The sequence below is a fragment of the Anarhichas minor genome, unplaced genomic scaffold, assembly GCF_050575085.1.
Source record: "Anarhichas minor isolate MPS153535 unplaced genomic scaffold, ASM5057508v1 ptg000043l, whole genome shotgun sequence".
In the NCBI taxonomy this organism is placed as follows: domain Eukaryota; kingdom Metazoa; phylum Chordata; class Actinopteri; order Perciformes; family Anarhichadidae; genus Anarhichas; species Anarhichas minor.
In genome coordinates, this window is record NW_027466489.1 from 2,841,480 (window position 1) to 2,863,070 (window position 21,591).

General features: G+C 45.0%; 1 protein-coding gene across 4 annotated transcripts; it reads right to left on the reverse strand.

Annotated features, from left to right (window-relative positions):
- Window positions 1-59: 59 nt before the first annotated feature.
- On the reverse strand, window positions 60-21,044 carry crocc (ciliary rootlet coiled-coil, rootletin). 4 transcript variants are annotated; one of them, XM_076110815.1, is made up of 39 exons: window positions 20,804-21,044; window positions 17,508-17,741; window positions 17,120-17,246; window positions 16,879-17,021; window positions 15,324-15,515; window positions 15,158-15,241; window positions 14,976-15,067; window positions 14,699-14,864; window positions 14,505-14,611; window positions 14,177-14,404; window positions 13,993-14,083; window positions 13,430-13,516; window positions 13,143-13,355; window positions 12,438-12,637; window positions 12,151-12,333; window positions 11,520-11,664; window positions 11,279-11,425; window positions 10,681-10,911; window positions 10,268-10,461; window positions 10,059-10,186; window positions 9,692-9,861; window positions 9,387-9,566; window positions 9,088-9,222; window positions 8,838-8,981; window positions 7,313-7,551; window positions 7,071-7,230; window positions 6,785-6,952; window positions 6,280-6,703; window positions 5,975-6,132; window positions 5,744-5,864; window positions 5,491-5,654; window positions 4,632-4,847; window positions 4,184-4,408; window positions 3,947-4,096; window positions 3,535-3,735; window positions 2,903-3,034; window positions 1,087-1,260; window positions 893-975; window positions 60-687 (listed from the first exon to the last, which is right to left on the reverse strand). In XM_076110815.1, the coding sequence occupies exons 2-39, from the start codon at window positions 17,562-17,564 to the stop codon at window positions 645-647; spliced, it is 6,102 nt and encodes a 2,033-aa protein (XP_075966930.1). In that variant the 5' UTR covers window positions 17,565-17,741; window positions 20,804-21,044; the 3' UTR covers window positions 60-644. The 4 variants fall into 4 exon arrangements, with proteins under 4 accessions (XP_075966930.1, XP_075966929.1, XP_075966928.1 ...); XM_076110814.1 differs by having other exon boundaries at window positions 17,508-17,794; XM_076110813.1 differs by having other exon boundaries at window positions 17,508-19,575.
- Between the last annotated feature and the right edge of the window lie 547 nt (window positions 21,045-21,591).

The following is a 21,591-nucleotide window of genomic DNA, read 5'->3' on the forward strand; positions in this document are numbered from 1 at the left end:
AAACTTTTTTTTACTACAGATGTTCAGTGTGTGATTGAGTCGAAACGTGCGCTGAAAGGTATTTATGAAATACATGATTTATGGTGCACACAGGGAGTTTATTCTCTTGCAGAAATCTGGCTTCCATGTGTATTGTCCATACAAGTCATATTTCTGTTATTAATCATCAGTCTGTCTGCCATTATACAGTAAGTACAAAGTGTATACACCTAGTAAAACTACTATTAACTAATAAAAACATACTGTAAGTATGCCATCATACTGCAGTGGTCCCATTTTCAGTTATAACGCTGTCTATATAACACAATCAGTAAAATCTGCGTCTGCTTCTGAGAGAAAATACAGTGCAGCTCCTTCATTATGCTCAATTCGTCTGTTTCGTGGCACTCGCACACAGTGAAGTCCTTCCCTTCCTTCTCTTAGTGTCCTCAACTGTTCATATAAATGTGGAGGAATCAAGGCCAAACTGGCAGATTTTCATTCCTGCACTATATCCAGATTCTGTCTGGAGGAGAATCCTTGCGGTGATTCGGGTTTTCTTCTTGAATAAGAGCAGGAAGTTTTGGAAGATGTTGAGCACGGATCAAGAGCAGATGGTTGCCAGTAATCAGCGGGCTGCTGGCGTTTTCAGCACAGCTGCTGAATCACGTCGCTCCGTTCCCTCGCCTGCCGTTGGCTGAGTGTGTGCTGCAGGTTAAGTGTTCAACAACACACCGTGAGAATGAGTCACAAAGTAAAACAATCGTATTTTAAAAACGCTGGAGTTACGAGTATAAAAGCTTTAAAGGAATGTTTCTGTGAGTAAATATTGCTTTCAGACATTCATGATGAGTGGATCTCCCCTAGTTCAGACGTGGTGTGCTGGTGCTTTTGGTTTTAAGCTGCATCTCACTTTCCTGCTGACAATAAGGAGGATGGAAGAGAAGGTTGTCGCCGTTTCATTTCTTGTTGCAGCTGCTCCTTCAGGGTGGACACCTGCAGTGATACGGGTGCATTTTATGACACTCTTAACCGGCTCATTCACCTCATTAATCTGAGAAGGAATTTTGCTACACCTTATCTACACCATGATCTGTGTGTGTGTACCTGCTCCTCCAGGCCTTTGACTCTGTGTCGGTGAGCTCGCTCTCTGGTTCCCAGCGTTCGCTCGACGTCCCTGAAGCTGGTCCTCAGTCTCTCCGCCTCCCGCTGGGCCTCGTCACGCTGCCTCACCAAACTCTCGCACAGACTGTGTGACTGCTCCGTCTCGGCCAGCTGAGTCTGCTCAAAACACACGCATACAAAGACACACAGTGATACAAACACACATACAAACGCACACAGGTGGGAAGGACCAAAAATGCTAACAAAAAGGAAAGTCTGGCAGGATACCGAATCTCAGGACAGTTTATGTAGAAAACATCTAAACAATGGAGAGACTTTGGTTCGGTTCTTCCTAAAATCCCAGATCAAAAACAGACAGCTAACCACCCAACAACCATGTTGAACGCCCTGTGGCGACCTGGAGGAAATGGCTTTAACAAGAAACTGGTGTAAAGATGATCCTCCAGGAGAACAGCAACGGTTAATATTGTTCAGGACATTTATTTATGGAAAATGTATCCATCATTTGAAAGCCTCTTATGGAAACATGTGGACCATCTACATGAAACGAGATGCTGAACAAATAACTTTACAGATGAGTAAACATCACAAATCTGTTGTTGTTCACATTTCTGAGACAACTAACACCTGTGATGTTTATTAGTCTGGAGAAGGTCCTCGAACAAATGGTGGATGGCCCCCGGCAGAGAAACCTCCATCATGGTTTACGGTTAAATGACAAAACATGCTAATTCTCCACTTCTTTATTTTTACTTTCAGCTCTAGTTCAGAGGTTTCAACTTTTGTTTACACCATAGATTAATTACCTCGCACATTAATAACATACTTTAGTTCAAAATCTGAATCCTTTAGCGTGACAAGGAGTGATCAAGGTACTTACAAATATGGCCTTTTTTTACTTTTCTTTTGCCTAATCACATTGGTTCCCCAGGACCGTATAGCAAATGCCGGAGGGTTTGAGAATTACTGCTTTAGTTAATAAACATTTCTGCATCCTGGGAAAAGTTTGACTAAATTGGGAGAAATTAGCTTTTGTCTGAGATGTAAAACCAGCCTGAAATAAAGAACTTTAATGACTCTTTCAGAGTTCGAAGGAAACTCAATGTAGCTTTATTATTTGCTTGTTTATAGTGTTTGTGGTAAATTAAAAAAAACATATTTTATGACTGTTGTTTATTAAAATGAAGCCTCCACATAAATATCTAAGGTGTTTGGTCTAACCTAAGCACTTACAAGAATAAGTGGCGCAGAGATGAAGAAGAAGAAAAACAACTCTCGAATGCTCATTTGTAATGCGTAACAAGAAACAGATGTGTCCAGAGCTGAAGGTTATTTCTAAGTTACACTGACCTCATTTGACTTTTATGGGGCCTTCCAAAGGTGTTTCAGGTGTAGTCTAATGAATATCTAGGAGAGTTGAATAAACTATTTGTTTCACGCACTAACAAAGTCCTGCCTGACTGTCCTGTGAGTCATAAAGTCACTTAATCTTTCCAATACAACTGTAAGGCACACTCTGTTCTTCTCCTGTAACATTCACTGAACAAAATGTGATGTTTTTCTCACGAAACTACTTCAGACAAAATCCCTCGTAACTCAAAGTTTCACATAATGTAAACCGTCTCTTAACTGGAGGTGGTGTGGTTTAACAATAAGTGAAAGGAAAATAATTTACACTCCACAAAAACATATGTTAAAGACCGATTTGTCCACACTGTAAAATGTAAGAGCCCCCTTTTAGTCGATTAGTTGACTAATCAGTCTATTTGGTCTTAGTCGACTAAGATTTGCTCCTCACCTGCAGCATCAGTATCTGTTGCTGTGCTTCCTGCAGCTCTTGCTCTGTGGTGTTCAGAGAGCGATCCAAGTGGCTTTTCTCCGCAGACAGCCGCATGCTGCCTTCCTCAGTCTTCAACTTCTGACGTTCAACCTGATAAAAGAGAAATGTAAGCAAGAGGAAAGCGTGAGATCCCTCACAAATAAAGTCACATCCTCACAGAGGCTGTAGAATCTGGTTTTTTAAAGATGCAGATGAAAATTGTTTCTGTGGAGAAATTTGACCGTTACACACGGTATACAAAAAGTAGTGGTGAGCTCAGATGAGGAACAGGAGAGGCAATAATTCTTGTTTTGTCTATGTCTTATGTAAAATATAAATTTCTTAAATATACCACATGACGAAAGAATGAGTGACACCAATTCAGACAACATCACGTAGATAAACTCTGTGTGACATGTTCCCTCCATGACTCTGGTACTCTATGACCGGATGTCTACTACAAGGCGTTGCTCACTCTGACCTACTGGGGTCACTACGTTGTTTTGCGCCTACCCAACATGTGTCCATAGAGCCCATGAACTTTAAATTCACAAAGGAACGATTGAATGAAACCAGTTTGACATTTATCGCGCACCAGCTTCAGTGCTGACCTTATCCAGTGTATTCCTCAGTGCATCTTTGTCTTTCTCCAGCCTCACAGCCTGCCTCTCTGCATCTTTTTTCTCAGTCTCAAGCATGGCTACCGCTCGCTGCAGCCCACGCAGCCGCTCCTCTACAGCGGCCCGCTCTGTCTGAGCCGACTGGGCGCTGCGCTGAGCCTCTGCGGCACTGGCTGAGCGCTGACGTAGAGCCTGACGGAGGTAAGACAGAGATCAGACACAGAGATATGACTCGAGAGAAGAAAGAGAAGCAGCCACATAGAGAGAGTTAATGTGCAAATGCATTTGGATACTTTTTCTTCTGCAGAGTAAATTGTTTTCGCTTTCCATGGTACAATGTCTTTTTCTGAAGACTTGATGAGGGCAGATGTGTGACGACACACAGATTGTCTATCTTCCTCACCTCTTGAGTGTTGTTGAGCTCAGTCTCCACTTCCTCTCGTTTCATCTCGCTCTGGTCCAGCTCGCTCTGCAAGCTTTGCACGCGCTCAGTGAGGGTAACCATGTTCCTTTTCCCCTCCACTAATGACGCCCGGGCTTCATCCATTCGTTCCTTGTTGGTACGAAATGATTATATCACATCACTGTCTGGGCTTCACCCATATTGTCAAAGGCCTTTTTTACCTTCTGTCTCACTCACCTGTAGAAGCCTTTTGTCCTGTTCGGCCACAATCAGCGTCTTCTGCAGAGCGGTCAGACAACTCTGTGTGCTGCTGTGAGAAGCTGCTGCCTCCTGCAGGCTCTTTTTGAGGGAAGAGGTCTTCTCTTTGAGTAAAGACTCGCCTTCCTGAGCTTTGAGCAGAGCCTGGCTCAGCCGCTCCACCTCTCTCTGGAGCAGAGACACACGGGCTTCTCCTTCTGCCACCTGCAGTTTGTAGAAATCAAATGTATGTAAAAAAAAAAAGGTTTATTATTGGGAAATTATAAGGAAATTACAGACCCATAAAATACAGTATTTCCATATTAACCAATGACCTGGTTAATTGTGAGGCACATAGAAAATATCAAACTTCAAAAAAACATTTAAAGTAAGAATAATCAGATTAGGCACTCAGGGATATGAATATGTCTGTATGAGCCGACTGTACCTGTTTCAGTAGAGACTCATGGCGCTCCTGGGAGGCCTGGCTGTCAGCCTCCCGGTCTCCCAGACTCAGTTTGTGTCTCTGCAGCTCTCCCTCCAGACTGCGCCTCCCCAGCTCCACCCTGGTGGCCCGGGCTTCAGCTGCCTCCAGCGCCTCCCGCAGACGCCTCTTCTCCGCCTCCAGACGCATCTCAGCAGCACGCTGCTTATTTAACTGATCCTGCAGAGATGGAGGGAGGACAGAGATGATTTCCCACAACAGTTGGTGGGGCAAAATTCCTCTTTGTATAATGGAGAGCTGTGTTTTAGACCCAGATTACAGAGGCATGCACAGACAGTCCAAAACACTGTTTCGGCCAAACAGATGATCCACAGCTGCATCTGAGCCCCAACTTTACTCGTCTCCTAATAAATTCTCCTGACTTTTCAAAAATGCAACGTATAAATGTCTTTCAATAGCACACACACACACACACACACACACACACACACACACACACACACACACACACACACACACACACACACACACACACACACACACACACACACACACACACACACACACACACACACACAGTACTACAGTTTTTTCCCCTCTCTCACTTCACGTCCCTGCTCCTCCTGCCAGTGAATTATTTTGAAAGGTGCTGGCATTGAAACCAGACATATGGAGAGCTGACACGGGACACCATAAGAGGTGTGACACTATGTGTGTGACATCTGTTGTTATTACATATTGCCCTACTGTTGAGTGCTGCCATATGGCGATGATGAAAGATCAGTGGTCACTGCTGTGGAGGCCACAGTACAAACACATGGAGTCTATATACATGCACATGAGTACACAAACGTGTGTGTACCTGCGTATGTTTTCTATCCATTTCAGAGGTCTGCAGCGCTCGCTCTAAATCCTTCACCCTGTCGCTGAGAGCTCTCCTCTCTCTGTCTCCTCTCCTCACCGCCTCCTCCTGCTGCTGGAGCAAAATCTGAGTGGTGGTCAGACGCTCGTCCACTCCACGCTTCCCTGCAATCACACAACAGAAATTGTTTTGTAATCATTTTGTCTCAGGGCTTTTCTTCTGAAACTACAGCGACAAATGTCAAATATGTTACCTTCTTGGTATTCCTGTAAGGTGTTTTCCAGGTGAGTGAGACGAATCAGAGCAGAGTCCCGTTCCCCCGACAGCTCCTCCTGCTCCCGCTGCAGGGCCCCCAGCTGGCATCGAGCATCATCCTTCAGAATCAGCAATAAACAGCGACTTGAACCATACAAACACAAACATATCCCTGAATTTTAATTAATATTTACTTTGTGATTTTTCTCATGCCGAGCAGCTCTGTTACCCTCTCTCTCTGTGCCTCACGCAGCTCCAGGAGGAAGTCTCTCAGATCACTTCGCAGTGTGTCGGGGTCTAGCTCTGGCTGAGGGAGAGGCAGCGGTGTATCCCCCCTCTCAGGAGACCCTGAGCCTAGAGTATTGTCAGGGGTGCTTCCTCGAAATTCTGTAAAAATATAAAGAGTTGCATCCACCTTGTACAAATAAGTATTTTATATATTTTGATATTCTTTTTTTACCGAGCTATATTCAATGCCTGAATAAATGTCTACATTTTGTGTTGCAGAGTTAAAGCTGCATGTCTCATTCTTACCTTTAGGAGGCGACAGTGAGGAGCGCAGGGGGGAGATGCTGTGGTGGCGTGACATAGTTCCTGGTGATGTGGAGCTCCCCCCCGGGCTCCTCCCCCTGCCTCCCCTGCCGCCTGCTCCGATGCCCAGTGTTCGCGTCAGCGCCGACTGAAGGCTGCTCAGACGAAACTCCAGGTCCCTCCTCCCGGCGTCGGCCCGGGTTAGCTCCGCCTCTGTGGCGGCCAGTCTGCCCTGGGCCTCGCTCTGCTGCAGGCTGGACAGAGCGGCAGAGTCCTGAGCCGCCTGAGCGCGCAGGGCCAAATTCTTGGCTTCGTCCTGCAGCTTCTTCTCGCAGCCACGCGCCTCTTGCAGCTGAGCGGTCAGTTCTCTCTCGCAGCCCCGCCACCCCGACTCTGACTCCAGCAGGCGCTTTTGAGTCACAGAAAGCTACATTGAAAAACAAAAGAACGACAAATTGTGACACAGTGAAGACAGCACGTAAGCAAATAATGTCTTCACACTCCTCACTTCTTTCTTGAGGGAGTCTCGCGCTGTTTCGGCCTCAGTTAACCTCTGTTTGAGGGTGAAAAGCTCTTTCCCCTTCCCCTCCTCTCTTTGCTCCTCCAGTGAAAGGCGAGTCTGCAGCTCTGCCACCTCCCGCTCTCTCTGCTCCTTCTCTCCATCAAGAACCTTCAGCTGGAGCCAAGAAGAGCACAAAATCACCACCCGGTCACAAATGTGAAGTCCAGACTGACAACCAGCTTCTTTGTAAATGTCTCAGAGGTGTGACGGAAGGGCCGTCAGCATGTCTGACCTGTCTGCGGAGCTCCTGGAGTTCTCGTCGAGCTTCAAGCCGTGACCGTTCAACTTCTCTCAGGCAGCTCCGCAGCTCCGTCACCTCCTTCTGATTATACGACAGATTCTCCTCCAGCACAGCCAGCCTCTGCTCCTTCTCCTCGCACTGTCTTTTCACACTGAGAAGCCAACACACAAATATTTTACTCTGAACAGTGCATTTCTGTCAGTGGATACTTTCCCACTCGTTGTAGTGTTTACCTGATTCTCTCCGTTTCTGCACTTCGCAGAGTTCCTCTCAGCTGAATATTCGACTGGCCGAGAGTGTCCCTCTCCTTGGTGACGTCAGTGAGGCTGCGTCGCAGCTCCGTCCCGTCTCTTCTGTTGTTTTCTGCTGCATCCTGAGTTTGGTTGAGACGTCGCTCACTGTCCAACAAGTCCCGCCTCAGCTGGTCTCGACTCTCCTCGTTAGCTGCGAGAGAAGCTCGACACTGGTCCAGCTGGAGGGCAAAAGTCACGTGTGGTGCAAGTTGATGTAACCGAACAGAATCAGAATGTCGTGAATTATCTCAAGACATCCACCAGGATGTTCTGTTTTCTATTTGCTAGTTCACGCGACATTTCAACACATTTTTCACTGACAGTTGGTGGAAGGTTTGGCCTTGTTGCCACAGGCTCAAGTGATATCATCCAGACTTTACTAACCACGCAAGATAGGCCATGTTTGCAAAAGTTCATCATTTAGCTTGAATATCACTACATGTATGTTGTAGCAGATCCAAGTTAGAGATTCAACTTTTGTTTTGGATAACTTTATTCAAATAACACATTTTAAAGATTGTTTATTAATCTTTTAATCTTCAGCCGAGAAATCAGCTGCTTTCAGAGGTTACATATCAACTGCCAATTCAACTCCTTTCAATGCCAAAAGTTTGTAAAGCTTTTTAGGTCGTTTAAATAACCAAAAACAACTTTCACTGTTCACACACACTTTAAATGACCATTCAACGGACATTGTCCTCTGGTTTGTACACTTACAATACATCTTCCACATCAATCTACACGTCATCTGACAATTAAACTCCTTTCAGTGTTCGAACTTCAACCAAGGCCGCGTTCAGACCTCATTCATTTAAATAAAGCCAGTCCGTCGAGACAGAAGGCTCCGGCAAAAAAGTTAAACCAGGCTCAACTTTTGCTGCAAAGCAATGTCGTCCAACAAGGTGCTGCAATGGCCCATCAAATACACGCTAGCAAACATACCTGGTAGATTACTGTGTAACCGTTTAGCTGTGAAGCTTTCCAGAGTTGTAAAATCCTGTCTCTGAATATTATAACCCGTTGTGCAGTGTTTTGGTGTCTCGTAAATCTTAAACACACTCATCTAGACTTCCTGGATTGTATTTCTTGTCTCATCAGTATCTAAAACAACAAGCCCCCCATCAACGCAGCCCGCTGCACTGTTTCAACACATGGCTAAATCTTCAGCTCTTTTCACAAATTTCACTTAAGCTGACATATTCAGAATTTGTATTCAACTGTTTCAATACATCTAGTGAGCACATGGGGGTTTTCTTCAGCCTTTTGGGGGTTTCTCATGATGTACTACACCTATTGTGATGATTATACCACAGCTCATGATTGTCACTATGTGAAAACGCATACAAAATGTGTGTTTTCTATTGTTAAAATATCTAATCAAGAAATGTGCAGCCTTGGTGGAGGTATGTGGTCTCTGATTTATACTGTACCACTCTCATACTCCCACTTGTAGAGGATCATCTACCTCTTTGAGAGCAACATCAGCCCGTGACTGAAGATCAGTACAAGTCTCTCGTAGACTGTGGAGTTCCCTTTCATGAACAGAAGCTGCATCTTCCAGCTGAGAGCGAAGCTCCAGCAGCTCGCTGGTCAGAGGCCCAATTCTGATCTGTGTAAGAGCAAAAAGTCCATAAAACGTCACTTCAGTAAATCTTCCTCTTATGTAGCTGTGTTAGAGAAGACGGAACATAATTCCAGACAGGAAGTCCCTTCACCTGCTCCTGCTCTTTGTACTGAGCTGCTTCTCTCGACATTCGCTCGGCCTCCAGGGCTGCAGCTGACAGCTCAGCCTGCAGGGTGGACACCCTGTCAGACAAGACTGTTTTCTCTGCCTCCTTCAGAGAAAGGGCCTGGGAAGAGAGAAAAGGTCCAGTTAACAAAAGGGGAGGAACTTACAACAGACGCACCGGAGCTGAGCCACACTGTCTGTATAGCGTATCTAATGAACTACCATGACATGAGAGGACAAGGAGGATTTTTCACAGTTTCTCAGAGGCTTCAGATCAGATCAAACCTGTTGTTTCTCCGTCTCGGCCTGCAGCAGACTCTGATCTCTGTCATGCTGGAGACTCCTCAGTGCATCCTGCAGCTCCTCGTTTTCTGTCTCTGCCCTGCGGAGCTGATCCTCCGCCTCCTGCCGGAGCCTCCTCAGAGTGCCCTCATGCTCCATCAGCAGGCTGTGACGCACGACTTCCTGTGAAACAAAGCAGCCAAGAGCACAAACATGGATTAAAGAGTCGTTGGCCTTATCTGAAAAAAAAAAAAAAAAAAGTCTACAAGCAGTGCTTTGAGTAGCACTGAACCACTGAACCTTCTGACCTTTTCTGAGACCAGCCTCTCCACTTCCTCCTGATGTTCAGAGATGACCTTGCGTAAAGCCTGCTGGGCCTCCAGCTGTGCAGCATTTAGAGTCTGAGTCAGAGCCTGTTTCTCTCTCTCAGCCTGGGCCAAAACATTCTCCCCATCGGAGCGTACACGCCTTAGTTCAGCTGGAAATCCCATCGAAGAAAGAAACCAGGAGAGGTAAACACAGGACTCGACCATTAGGTTCATATTCTGTCTTTCCAATTATACCAAACATTTTGAGTTTAGCTCTTAAAGAGGCATATTTGTGTCTAATTTTCAACTAAAAATCCTCTTCTCTCGTTGTTTTTGTATTTCTTCTTCGAAATACTTTGTCACTCACCGGCTACAGTCTCACAGCGGACACGAAGGTTTTGGTTCTCCGTCTCCAGCTGCTCCCTACGAGACTCCACCTGAACAAGCTGCTGCTGCACCTCAAACAGACTGGTTTCCAGCGACTCCCGCTCAGACCTGCGCGGTTACAAACACAAGTTACACACAAATACATTCACTCATGTGAAAATGCGTGTGTCATTGAGAAGCAACACACACCTGAAAGCAGTTAGTTCCTCTGACAGCACAGTGTTTTCTCTCTCAGACGCCGTGAGCTGAACCACCAGTGCTGCTTTGTCTCGGGCCAGTTCTGTCCGACCGCGGCCGGCTTCCTCTAAAACCATCTCGTTCCTCTGGCTCTCTCCTCTGGCAAGACTCAGCTCTGATCCCAGAGAGGTCACCTCAACACAAAGCTGTCAACAAAAGCCAGAACATTTAAACAAGAGTAAGAAATAATCAAACAAAGACATGCTCTGAATAACTCCTTACTTACAGTTTCCATTGCTGTTTTAGCTCAATAAACATCTATAAAGCACCATTGTATCTGTATAAGATGCATCTCTAAATTAGGTCACGTCACCTAAGTGCATCGCCCATAGCTTTCTTGTGATGTGATATAATCTGTTATGTACCTGTGTGACTTTCTCCTGCAGCTTAATTCTCTCAGCCCTGAGACTCTGGAGCTCTGCCTCGGTCCCCACCCGGCTTAGCTCGGCGTCCTGCAGCGACTGGAGCAGCGTGATGCGGGCTGAGTCCAGCTCCAGCCGGTCCTGCTCCAACCGGACCAGCTCATCTCTGATGGTCAACTTCTCCTGCTCCGCCTCCCGTTTCTGGGCCTGCAGGATGGCCTTCTTTTCCTCCAGCTGAGAGACAGAGTGAAGGGTGAGACTCGGAGAGGAAGCTGAGACGTTCACATTAACACAGTTCACTTTAGCCCTCTGTTATTCTTCACAAAACTGCTTTTGTTACTTTTTGTGTGTGTAACCAAGGGCAGCATCATGAATGCGCCCTTATCCCTGTTCGTCGGATCTAGACTTTAAGACACGCAAATGAGGGATAGATGAATAAGGAAAAAGGGATGTAGTGTTATACAGCCAAAGGAGCTATGACGCCATGCCTTTGCTCCACCTTCGAGTGTGGTCATTTGTCACAGGTACGTCATATGAACTATTCCATTTCAAGCACACTGAACCCTTTAAGAGGTCAAATACACACCTGAAATGATCTTACCTGGAAAATGTAATTGTTAAGGTCAGTTTTGTCCTGGGCCAGGCCCTCGTTCATGCTTCCCATCTTGGCCAGAGAGTCCCTGAGAGCTGCATCCTCAGACTGCAGCTTGTTGAGCAGCAGAGAGAGCTCTGCGTTACTGCCCTCGGCCTGGAGGGGAAATGAGGGTCACACACGCAACATGAGAACACAGAATATAAAATCTGCAAAAAGTTAAATGAGCACAAGGTTTTCTTTTTCTTACCCGAGCAAGTGCTTCAGTAAGTTGGGCTTTCTCTCGCTCCAGCAGCTGCCGCTCAATCTCCACCTGCTGGTGAGTCTCCTTCACTGCAGACAGCTCTCCTCGCTGAGCAGAGGCTCGACTCTCACTCTGATCCCACTGCTTCTGTCTGTAGCAAAACGACAAGCATGTGGTACTATAACAATACATTTTAGGACTGCTAATGAGAGACTCTGTAGGGGAATTATGGTGGGCACTGTTTGAGTCCTAAGGACCAAGTAAAAGGTGAAATACAGTGTATGCTTGAAGACAAGACCAACAGCAGAAGACTTAAGCATTATAAAGCCATATACATACATAGAGGTACTGTGGCTCAGTGAACTGAGTGCGCTGGCTTGTTTGATATGTGAAAAAGGAATTTGATGGTGTAAAGGTGTCAGCTATGGAGAGCTTGCATCATATCTGTTCACTCATGTTTGAGTTTGTTGGTAAAGGAGGGGTTTGTAAATTAAGAGGATCTCTCTGTATTAGAAGCTCATACAGACCTTATGAATGGCTTCCTGTGAGCGTGTGCATTGTGTGTTGACTGCACACAGACTTTGTGGATCAGCGTCCACATCGCATTCACTTAATCATGATCAATTAGCCGACTTACATCCTCTGAGTCTCTGCCTTCGCCCGCTCTCTCTCCTGAGTGGCGGCCTCCTTCTCGTCTCTCTCGTGACCCCGCTCTCGCTGAGTGGACGCCACGGTCAGCTGCAGCTTCTCACAGTCCATCTGCAGGGTCTGGTTGCTGCTCTGTGCTGCCTGCAAGTTCTTCTCCAAGCTCACCTTCTCACTGCGATGTTCACAATGTGTGAGGGAGAACAGCTACGGTTACATACACTTAAAGATTCAAGGATTAGAAGCAGACTGTAAAAGGTGATAGAAGTGTCTGTAAACCTGGCCAGTGCGTCTCTCTCCTGCTTCAGGCGGTCCTTTTCTCTCTGTGTGGTCTCCCTCTCTCTCTGAGCAGCATCCCTCTCTCTCTGCAGAGCTTGGTTTCGCTGTTCTGCATCTCTTTTAGCCAAATCAGTCTCTGAAAGCTGCTTGCGTAACTGTTGAACCGAGGACTGGGCAGAGAACAGACGCCCTCGAACATCCTGCAAACACAACACAAGTGGGGGTCACGTACCTCTTGTGGCATCTATCCATGCAGATACTTTTGCTTTTATTTGTCCAGATTTTGAGATATTCATCTCTGAGCTTTCTGCCTCGCCCCAATGTACTTTTGTTACCTGTAATTTGATTGAAATTCTGATAACTGCCTCTGTATTTGGATGGAGGCAGAAATCTAATATCTGGGCAAATAAAACCAAAACCATAAGCCGTTGTTTGAGTTAACTGACCCTTTAAACTCGGCTAACGAGTAGACAGCTGCTCTCATTGTGGATGTGGATTTATCTAAAATAAGTGAACAGTTCTTCTAAATACATGTGCATCATAATAACCTGTGAAGGTATTTTTATGAAAACACAGTAATGACAAAATCAGCATTATTTAGTTGTGTTGTCAGCAGCAGTAAAATAAACAAATAATAAAGCACAACATCACCAATGTTTACAACAATTACTGTAATGAAATGAAACAAATGATTTGACATGTCACCTGCAGATGGAGCGTCTTGTTAGTGACTGCAGAGCGCAGAGCTGACAACGCCGCCTCAGAAAGAGGAGCCAGCGAGGAGGGCCGAGAGGGGGAGGACGACCTGCGAGGAGAGGAGGAGCGGTGAGGGGAGAAACCACGGATCAGCGCCAGCAGCGGAGCCCCAGAGTTGTCCTGGTCTGCCTCCGATGACGACTCTCCATCAGACAAAACCGTCTACAAAAGAAAGTTTAAATGAGGCCCTGCCATCTTTGTGATATAAAACAGTGGGCGTACGTGTAGCTGTTTACCTGAGCGATGTCCCGCATGGTGTCTAACAGCGTCTCAGTGTGAGCTCTCATCACCTGCATGTCAGTCTCATCGTTACCACTCTGCTCCTGAAAGAAGACAAAATGAAGCACAGGAAGAAGCATTATAGCCTTAAGAGGAAACGGTTGACATTTTTCTATATTTTCTTATTGTCAGCAAATCAATGAAAAGACCAAAAACAACAATGTCTCTCAATACTTTGTTTTCCCGTTCTGTGTCTCTACTGTACACCAAAGGCCAATTTGTTCCGACTGAAAACGTTCGTAAACCCTTAAAACATGTCAAGATAATAAAGTATCATGTTTAAATAAGGCCGAAACAACTGGACACTTTATTTTATTGCAAATGTTACTCAAACACAAGAAAATTGTGTATTTGTTGGGGACTACTTTCAGCCGTGGATTGATACACATTTTGAGGAACAGTGACTGTTCACAACAGCAGGACAGTATATGCGGTTTCAGTGTGTGTTCACGGTAATAAAGGAACATGTCAGCCAGTGCAACAGTGTGGCTCCTTCTTTTCAAAATGACTGGCTTCTCACCTCAAGCCTCCTCATCAGTACGACCATTTCTCTGTCTCTCTCCTCTATTTGGCCCTTTAGTCTCTCTGCCTCTCGAACCGACTCTGACAACCTGAAAGTCAACACGAAAAAAAAGGCAAATGATTCATACAAATGTAGTTTAATTAATAGCAAACCTGTAAGAGAGCTAAACAAAGTCGCTGACCTGACGTTGAGCTCACTTCTCTCTGCGTCTGTTCTGGTCTGAAGATTCATCGTCTCTGCCACTCGCTCTCTCAGCTGCTGCTCCAGCTGAGCCCGCAGAGCTTTCTCCCGCTCCAGGACCAGAGCTGCTCCTCCCTCCCGGGTATGCAGCGTGGCAGACAGACCTGCACAGGACACCTGAGCAGAGTGGGACGTCCGAGCCAGCTCGTTACGCATATCTGACAAGTCCCTGAGATTGGAGGGAGATCGACACGGAGGGGACGTGTTAGTACCGTCAAATATTCAAATCGGTACACAGGAAACTGGCAAACGGTTCCCTCTTTGTTGACCTTTCAGTGGCGCTCTTCAGTTCACAGACATGCCTCCGAAACCCGACCACTTGCCGCCACAGCATCAGCAGTCGACTGTGCTCAGTACTGAAGTAACTGTGGAAAGACTGAAAGGGGACAGAAACATGTGAATTATCTTCACATTTTTCTCCATTTATGAATGTTTTACTGTTTTGTAAGCACCGCTCTCCCACCTCCTCTTCTCTCCTCCAGTCAGACTCCTTTTGTTCCAGCTCCTCCCTGGCTTTTGTCCAGTCAGCAGTGAGCCTGCGGATGTCCTGGCTGAGAGCCTCATTGGCCAAACCGGCCTGCTCCAGCTGCTCTCTCAGCATGGCATTCACCGCAGACAAACTGCTGCTCCTGAAAGCACACAAGGGAAAAACAAATTATGTTGACAGAGCAAGTCGGGAAAAATGTGATATTCTGAGGTGCTCAGGAGACACGCTACATGTCTCATGGAGGATCAGTCACCTCTGTTGTTCTTCCTCCAGACGGATTAAAGCGTCCTCCAGGTTGGTGCTCGATTCGTCTTGATGGCGACCGTTTGATGACTCACTAGGGCTCTGGACACCAAGATAGTTGAGAGATTAGATGTTATTTGTGGAAAGTTACTGCCGTCTTTCCAGGAGTCAAAGTCAATAAACGCCACTCACACTCAGCCTGTGTTTCTCCAACTCTGAGGACCGCTCCTGCACCATCTGCTCCAGATCCCCACACCTCTTTTTGTACTGAAGCACCTGAAGATGCGAGGAAGCCATTACTGACTTGTAACAAACCCAGACGACTACGTCTCAACTAAAGGCAATAACACAGACATACCTTGGCCTGCAACTTCTGCACGAGCTGCGCCTGCCTCTGCTGACCCTCCTGGTAGGCAGTAAGTTTACGCTTGTAGCTCGCCTGCTCCTCGTCCAGCCGCCGTCGTAAGTCCACATTCTGCTGCGCCAGGCTGCGTGACTCCGGTGAATCGTGATCCCTGTCTCCCCTCTCGAAGCGTAGCGCCTGCTCCAGCTGTAGGTTTAAATAACAGTAAGAGGCAGGGGGTTAAGTTATTTTACAGATCTACAGTGCTGCCATGCTGTGAGTTTAAAATACCTGCACTGTAAATCCCAACATACGTAGTATTTGAAATTTATTCCATGGTCACAGGAAACAAATAATCTCACCACAAAGCCCATGAGTAGCTGTTCTGGAGCTTTCTGTCATATCACACAATCTTCCACATCAAATGGATTTGACCAGTTGTTGTGAACTTTTTAAAAGGGCGTATCATCCATGTTGGCTTAAGATGTGAGATTGGACGTTCATTCTCGATCTTGGAAACAGCTGTTGGTGAAACTATCTCACCACAAGGTGCATTTAGTAGCTGTTTTTAGAGTTTAAGGATAAAACTTAATAGCGTAGATACTTGGGACAATACATGGCTATTCCTTCAGTAAGTGATGCTCGAAGACAGTGCTCTATTTATGCAACAATTATGTGTAATTATAAATGAAAGTGTACCATTTTCAATAGAAATGACCTTCACTACTTCCATGATATTTAACATATTCCCAAACCTGTGAATATCCAGTTTGCAAAGGACCTCAAAGACTGATTTTCTACTCGGCTGCATAAGAAGCTGTGAATGGTGAAAATGTTTACCCCACAAGTGTAGTATGTGTATTAATAATTAACAGTGATCACAGACTTACACTTACTATATACTATATTGTTTTCATCATAGTTCTAGCCCCCAGTATTGTTAACTGTATTTTTGCAGCATCCCAGTGTGGAGACCGACTTTTTCCTTTAGTTACATTAAATCAAATTAGTTGATTAGAAAAGAGAATAAAGGCCTGAATCTACTTAAAGGAGGAGGAGCAGACTACTCAACAGCACACAAGAGTGTTTAATGTTGGTTTACAGTAGATTTATAAAGGACATTGTTCTCTGAAAGAACTTCATCCGAATGATCTTTAGTTCCTGGATGCAGACCTGCATGTTTCCTTCAGTGATGTTCAACCCAAAAACAAGACGTGTGGCGCCCACCCACCACTCACTGCACCCCCACTGAAGCCCCTGTTTACTGTCGCCCAGGGTGACAGATGCCATGGCAACATTCCACTTCAGTTCATTCCAGTCCCCATCACCTGGGAGACCGGCAAATCTCAGACAAAGAGGGACCCAAAAAAAAAAACAGAAATGGGAAACAGGAAAGAGCCACAGCATTCCCTTTAGGTTCATGTCACCTTGACGATTTAGAAAATCTTGGGATTTTACTTTTCATACAAAGAGTGAAAATGAGATTCAGTCAGTCGTATACTTGACTCATTCACATATCTAGTATCTCTCATATCTCTCAGTCCCAGTCGCTGCAGTGCTGGTGTCTTACCCTCTCACTAATCGCACCGTACTTGATGGCGAGCTCGTCCCGGTCGGCTCTGCTGTGTGCCAGCAGGTCCTCCAGCCTCGCCAGCTCTCCCTGCAGCACCCGGTTCTCCTCCTGGAGGGACATGACCGAAGACATGGCCCCGGCTGTGGAGACGAAAGGACAGACGGGGACACGATCCGTCAAAGAAAAGTGTCAAATCGTACATTTCATTACGACGGGAGAGCAGACTGCGGAGACTCACAGGTATCGTTGAGGTTCTTTGTGACAATCTCTCGTACTCGTGCTGGGAGACATGTAGGGGGGGCGTCTGGTGAAGGGCCCCGGACGGTCAGCCTCTTCTCCTCAGACAAGACACTCTCCTCCAGCCTCTAACGTACAAAACACAGACATGTAATGCTTTACCTTAGAGAGAAAAACGAGCCAGGAGACACAAAAATGAGCCAGCAAGTTTAGAACATCCAAACACAGACAGTAAAAATAATAAATAATATCTGAAAGAGGACCAGGTGGGGCCACAGCAGATGAAAACACAACATCAACACAAACACTCACATAAACCAGCAGCATTTGTCACGTCACACAGAAGCGCAGGTGTAATAAGCGATGGAGGAAGGCCCGGTGTGCCTCACCTGTATCACAGACTCCAGTTTGTTGGAGTCGGTGTCTGGGTTTTCCGCAGCGCTCATCGCAGATATTTAAAAAGTCCTCCAGCGAACAGGATTAACTCCGAGTGAATGCGACGTCTTCACAAATTGAACCGTGGTCTTTTGCTTTCCAGCAGGTGCGATTAAGAAGACACGTTCACGGGCTGGAGCCGCTGACGTGTTTGTTGCTGCTGCTGCTGCTGCTGCTGCTGCTGCACACTAAGTTTGGTCGCAGAGGAGCAGAGAGAGTGTGTGACCCGTCCTGTCGCGTCCTCGGGTGCAGACAGGCGGAGGAGAGATTGAGGACAGCAGGATTAACAGCCAGGGTTTAAGACTCACACCCCTCCACCTCCTCCTCCTCCTCCTCCTCCTCCACTACTCTCACTGCTCACATTCACAAGCCTCCAGACCGCTGCTATTCAACTGCACCACAAAGAGAGGCCCGAGTAAAACTTGAATAGCCCCGAGACATCCTTCAAGGGAAAACACTAAACATATTTTCACCTCTTACAAGGGTAGAATGTATTTATATAAATTGATTAAATACAATTTAGAGTACTGAAATATATTATGCTGGCAGGTGTTCTTAATTTAAAATCACTTTAACTTTGGGTCGAATGACTCCCAGTTATGTGAGACGGTTGGTAAAACTGTTGCTACTGCAAATTCCACTGAGAATCAACAGCTCACTTAGCTTTGCTATGAAGGTATATTTGTGTCTTTATTACGCATATTAAAAAAATGTTTTGAGAGCAAAGGTTTTTGATTTGCAGCCAAAAATTCTCGTTTCATAAGCAAAACTAAGAAATAATTTATTCTCAGTTTATATATTTTTACTTACAAACTTGCTTTTTGATTGCAGTGCGAGAAATTAGTTCTCAACACATTCTTTGTTTGTTTGCGTAATAAAGACACAAATATACCTTCATACTAGCCAGCTAATAGGACCCAGAGCAAAAGTGAGCTTTGGGGCCAACATGATCCCCAACTTAGTGTCGTTATAACACAACAATAATGTATGTTTATACAATGTGTTAGCTGCTAGCCACGGTCTCAGCCGTCTCCATGTTGAGAGCCATGTGGAGGCAATACATTCGCTCCATATAGGCCCTTTTCACTGAAGCCCTTTTGACGTATCATTGCAGGGTAAACACATTTGTAATTAATAGCATTCATTATGGCCCTGTTCCATTAAGGTGGGACAGGGCCCTAGTATTGTGCATGCTGGTTCATTGGAATGGCTGCAACAAATTCAATAGAAAGGGACCATAATTAATTGTATCCATTACACCTGTGTCTACCCTGCCTTGACATGTCAAAATAGCTGCTGTGAAAAGGTTCTATAGAGCACCTTTAAAAGCTGATGATATGTCAATAGTGTATTTGTCAGTGGCCAAAAATAGTTATTGCTGCAGAATACAACTATAAATGCAACATTAAAAAGGTATTAAAACTGGATTTAGATTTTCATTTTAATTGATCAATTCATCAAAATACACATACTTCCCCCAGCCTAGGGGCCCCTGATGATCTGGGGTCCTGGGGCAGTAGACGCTTTGCCTGCTTGGTAAACCAGACTGGGTTAGCTGTTCCTTTTAAATCGTGACAAAACCAAAACAATTGCAGTCTCAAAGTCTGTTCCCTGTAACATCGCCTTCAGATTCTGGGGTTATGGTCCAATAAGTGTTAATGTTAGGTGATGACCACCAATCACAGAGAAGACTGGTTTGGTTTAGATTTACAGTCAACAGGCAAACACACTTACATCGGTTTGTATGAAACTGAATTGCATATCTTTGGGTTTTAGAGTATAGTCGGACCAAACAAGACATCTGAAGGTGTCGCCATTAGGTTTCAGAAAATGTGACGGGTATTTTTCACTTTTGTCTCAAGTTTTACAGACCAGGCGAGTAATGAAGAAAATACACCGCAGATTAATTGATAATGAGAATATCGACCATAGCTTTACCGTGATGTTCAAGTACGGCAAGTGAGGGGGGCACTCAGTTGTTTCTGATGGGAGGAAAGGTGTTCCAGCTGACCCCATTCTCCCCTATTTTAAAACACCATTGCAACATTAGGCATGCAGTAAAGATATATCAGAATAGTCCCACAGTTGTCTTAAACCGTAAGAGGCTTTAAAACACTATTCAAAACAATGAACTCATAATAACGAGTAGTTATCCCCAGATTAATTTTCAAAATGAATATGTGGATGCAAATCTATGACACGAACACGAGGAGGGTATGCACAGCACTACTTGGTGTTTGGATTGTCATAGTTACAGACAAAAGGTTCATTGTGTCAATACCAGACCCCCAGCCCACCTTAACACACACACACACACACACACACTGTCTGGTTTCAAGAAAGTTAACAATGTCAAGAAATACGAATAATAAATGTTAATGTCACAACTCGCAGTAGGTTAATACAGTAAATAGGTACATCTATATTGATATTAATGAATTGCAGACAATGTTGGGGATTTCCCTGTAACTGTTTTAGCATTAATCATTTTGTAAATTGTCAACAAAAGTCACCGCTTCGTGATTACTACTGATATTTTTTTTATTTTTTGTTTACGTGATGTGAAAAGGCTGCATAAATGTAATCATAACCATGAGCCTGAAGCTTTCAGTTTACTCAGATTTGATTGCTTAAAATCTGTGGCGCCCCCATCTGGCCTGATGGTGGAGCAGAAACGGATCTTACAGTGTGGGAGATGAGAGCCTTTAATGGGCTACACCTGTTGATCTTTCATCTTCCACAGACCAAACCACACCTGATGGCTTCTCACCCCGGCTTTACTTTAACTGCTTTTTTTATGTTTACAACCAGCTGATTCAGCCATAAATGAACTGCTGAATAAACAGTCAGGAACCTCCCTCAGCTGTTTCCTCTTCTGGTTTTTGTCCTTTCATACTTTAACACTTCATTTGGTAGACACAGAAAACCCTCCTAATCATGTATGTGACATGAAGGAAATACAAAATTAAGACACGCCCAAGTTTTCAAAAGTCTCTTTGAGGAGTTGGAGGCGGGCGGAGGAGGAGGAGGAGGAGGAGGGTTGTGTGTTAAACGGTGCAGCATCCGAGCAAATTAAGCTGATCGTGAATTGTTTTCCTGCATCATAGACTGAAACCCCGACTCAAACGCGCTGCTGTGGACACAACAACCTGGGTATAAAACGCTTCATCGAGCGGTATTCATCCACATCACGTTACTTGTGGAGCACGCGGCGAAAACATCCACTTCCCACTTTGATTTATAGTCTCACCTCGACAGATGAGCGCTATCCTGCCGTCCCTCCATTCTTCTGAGCGGGCTTTTCACACTACAGAGGCAGAAACGATCCTCATCCACAGCGGTAATAAACGGACCATCAGCTGCTGGTGGCCGAGCAGCGTCGCTTTCCTGCGAAGCTCTTCCCCATGCTTTTTCCGGGGAGGGACTTCCAGTTGAGCAGCAGGCTGCTACAACCACAGACACACTGTCTGCTGCCGTCATGCTCTGTGGTCTATTCATTTATGTCTGAACAGTTCGAATGAAAGCAATCAACTGTTTTTTCACAGGCAACACACGGTTGAGAATAATTTAAAAAAATAATAATAAACTGAAACTCAAAATCCAGATTATACAAATTAAGTAAAAGTATTTTTTAGTAAATATGTTCAATGGAGCTCGCAATAACTTGGCTATATGTACTAAATATGGTAAAAAACCTTCACCATGTAGACTAAAAGTGCTTTGATAGATAGAAACTAGGATTTATGTTTTGATATAATAGTGGCTTATTTATTTTCCTCAATTAAAATAACCAAAGTTAAAGTCTTGAATCTAAAAACAATAATTACTTACTTAATAATACATCTGTTCTGGTAAACGGTGATCATATTTAGTTTGAGATTAATGTCCCATCATCTCACAGTCATCTTTCTATTGCTATTGATGAATTTGAAAAACTGTCCAATATATTCATAAACTCAACAAAACCTACATTTAGATGTCATTTGAAGGTGATGTTTAAAAACCCAATTACTAAAATTTAAAACAAAAATATTTTAT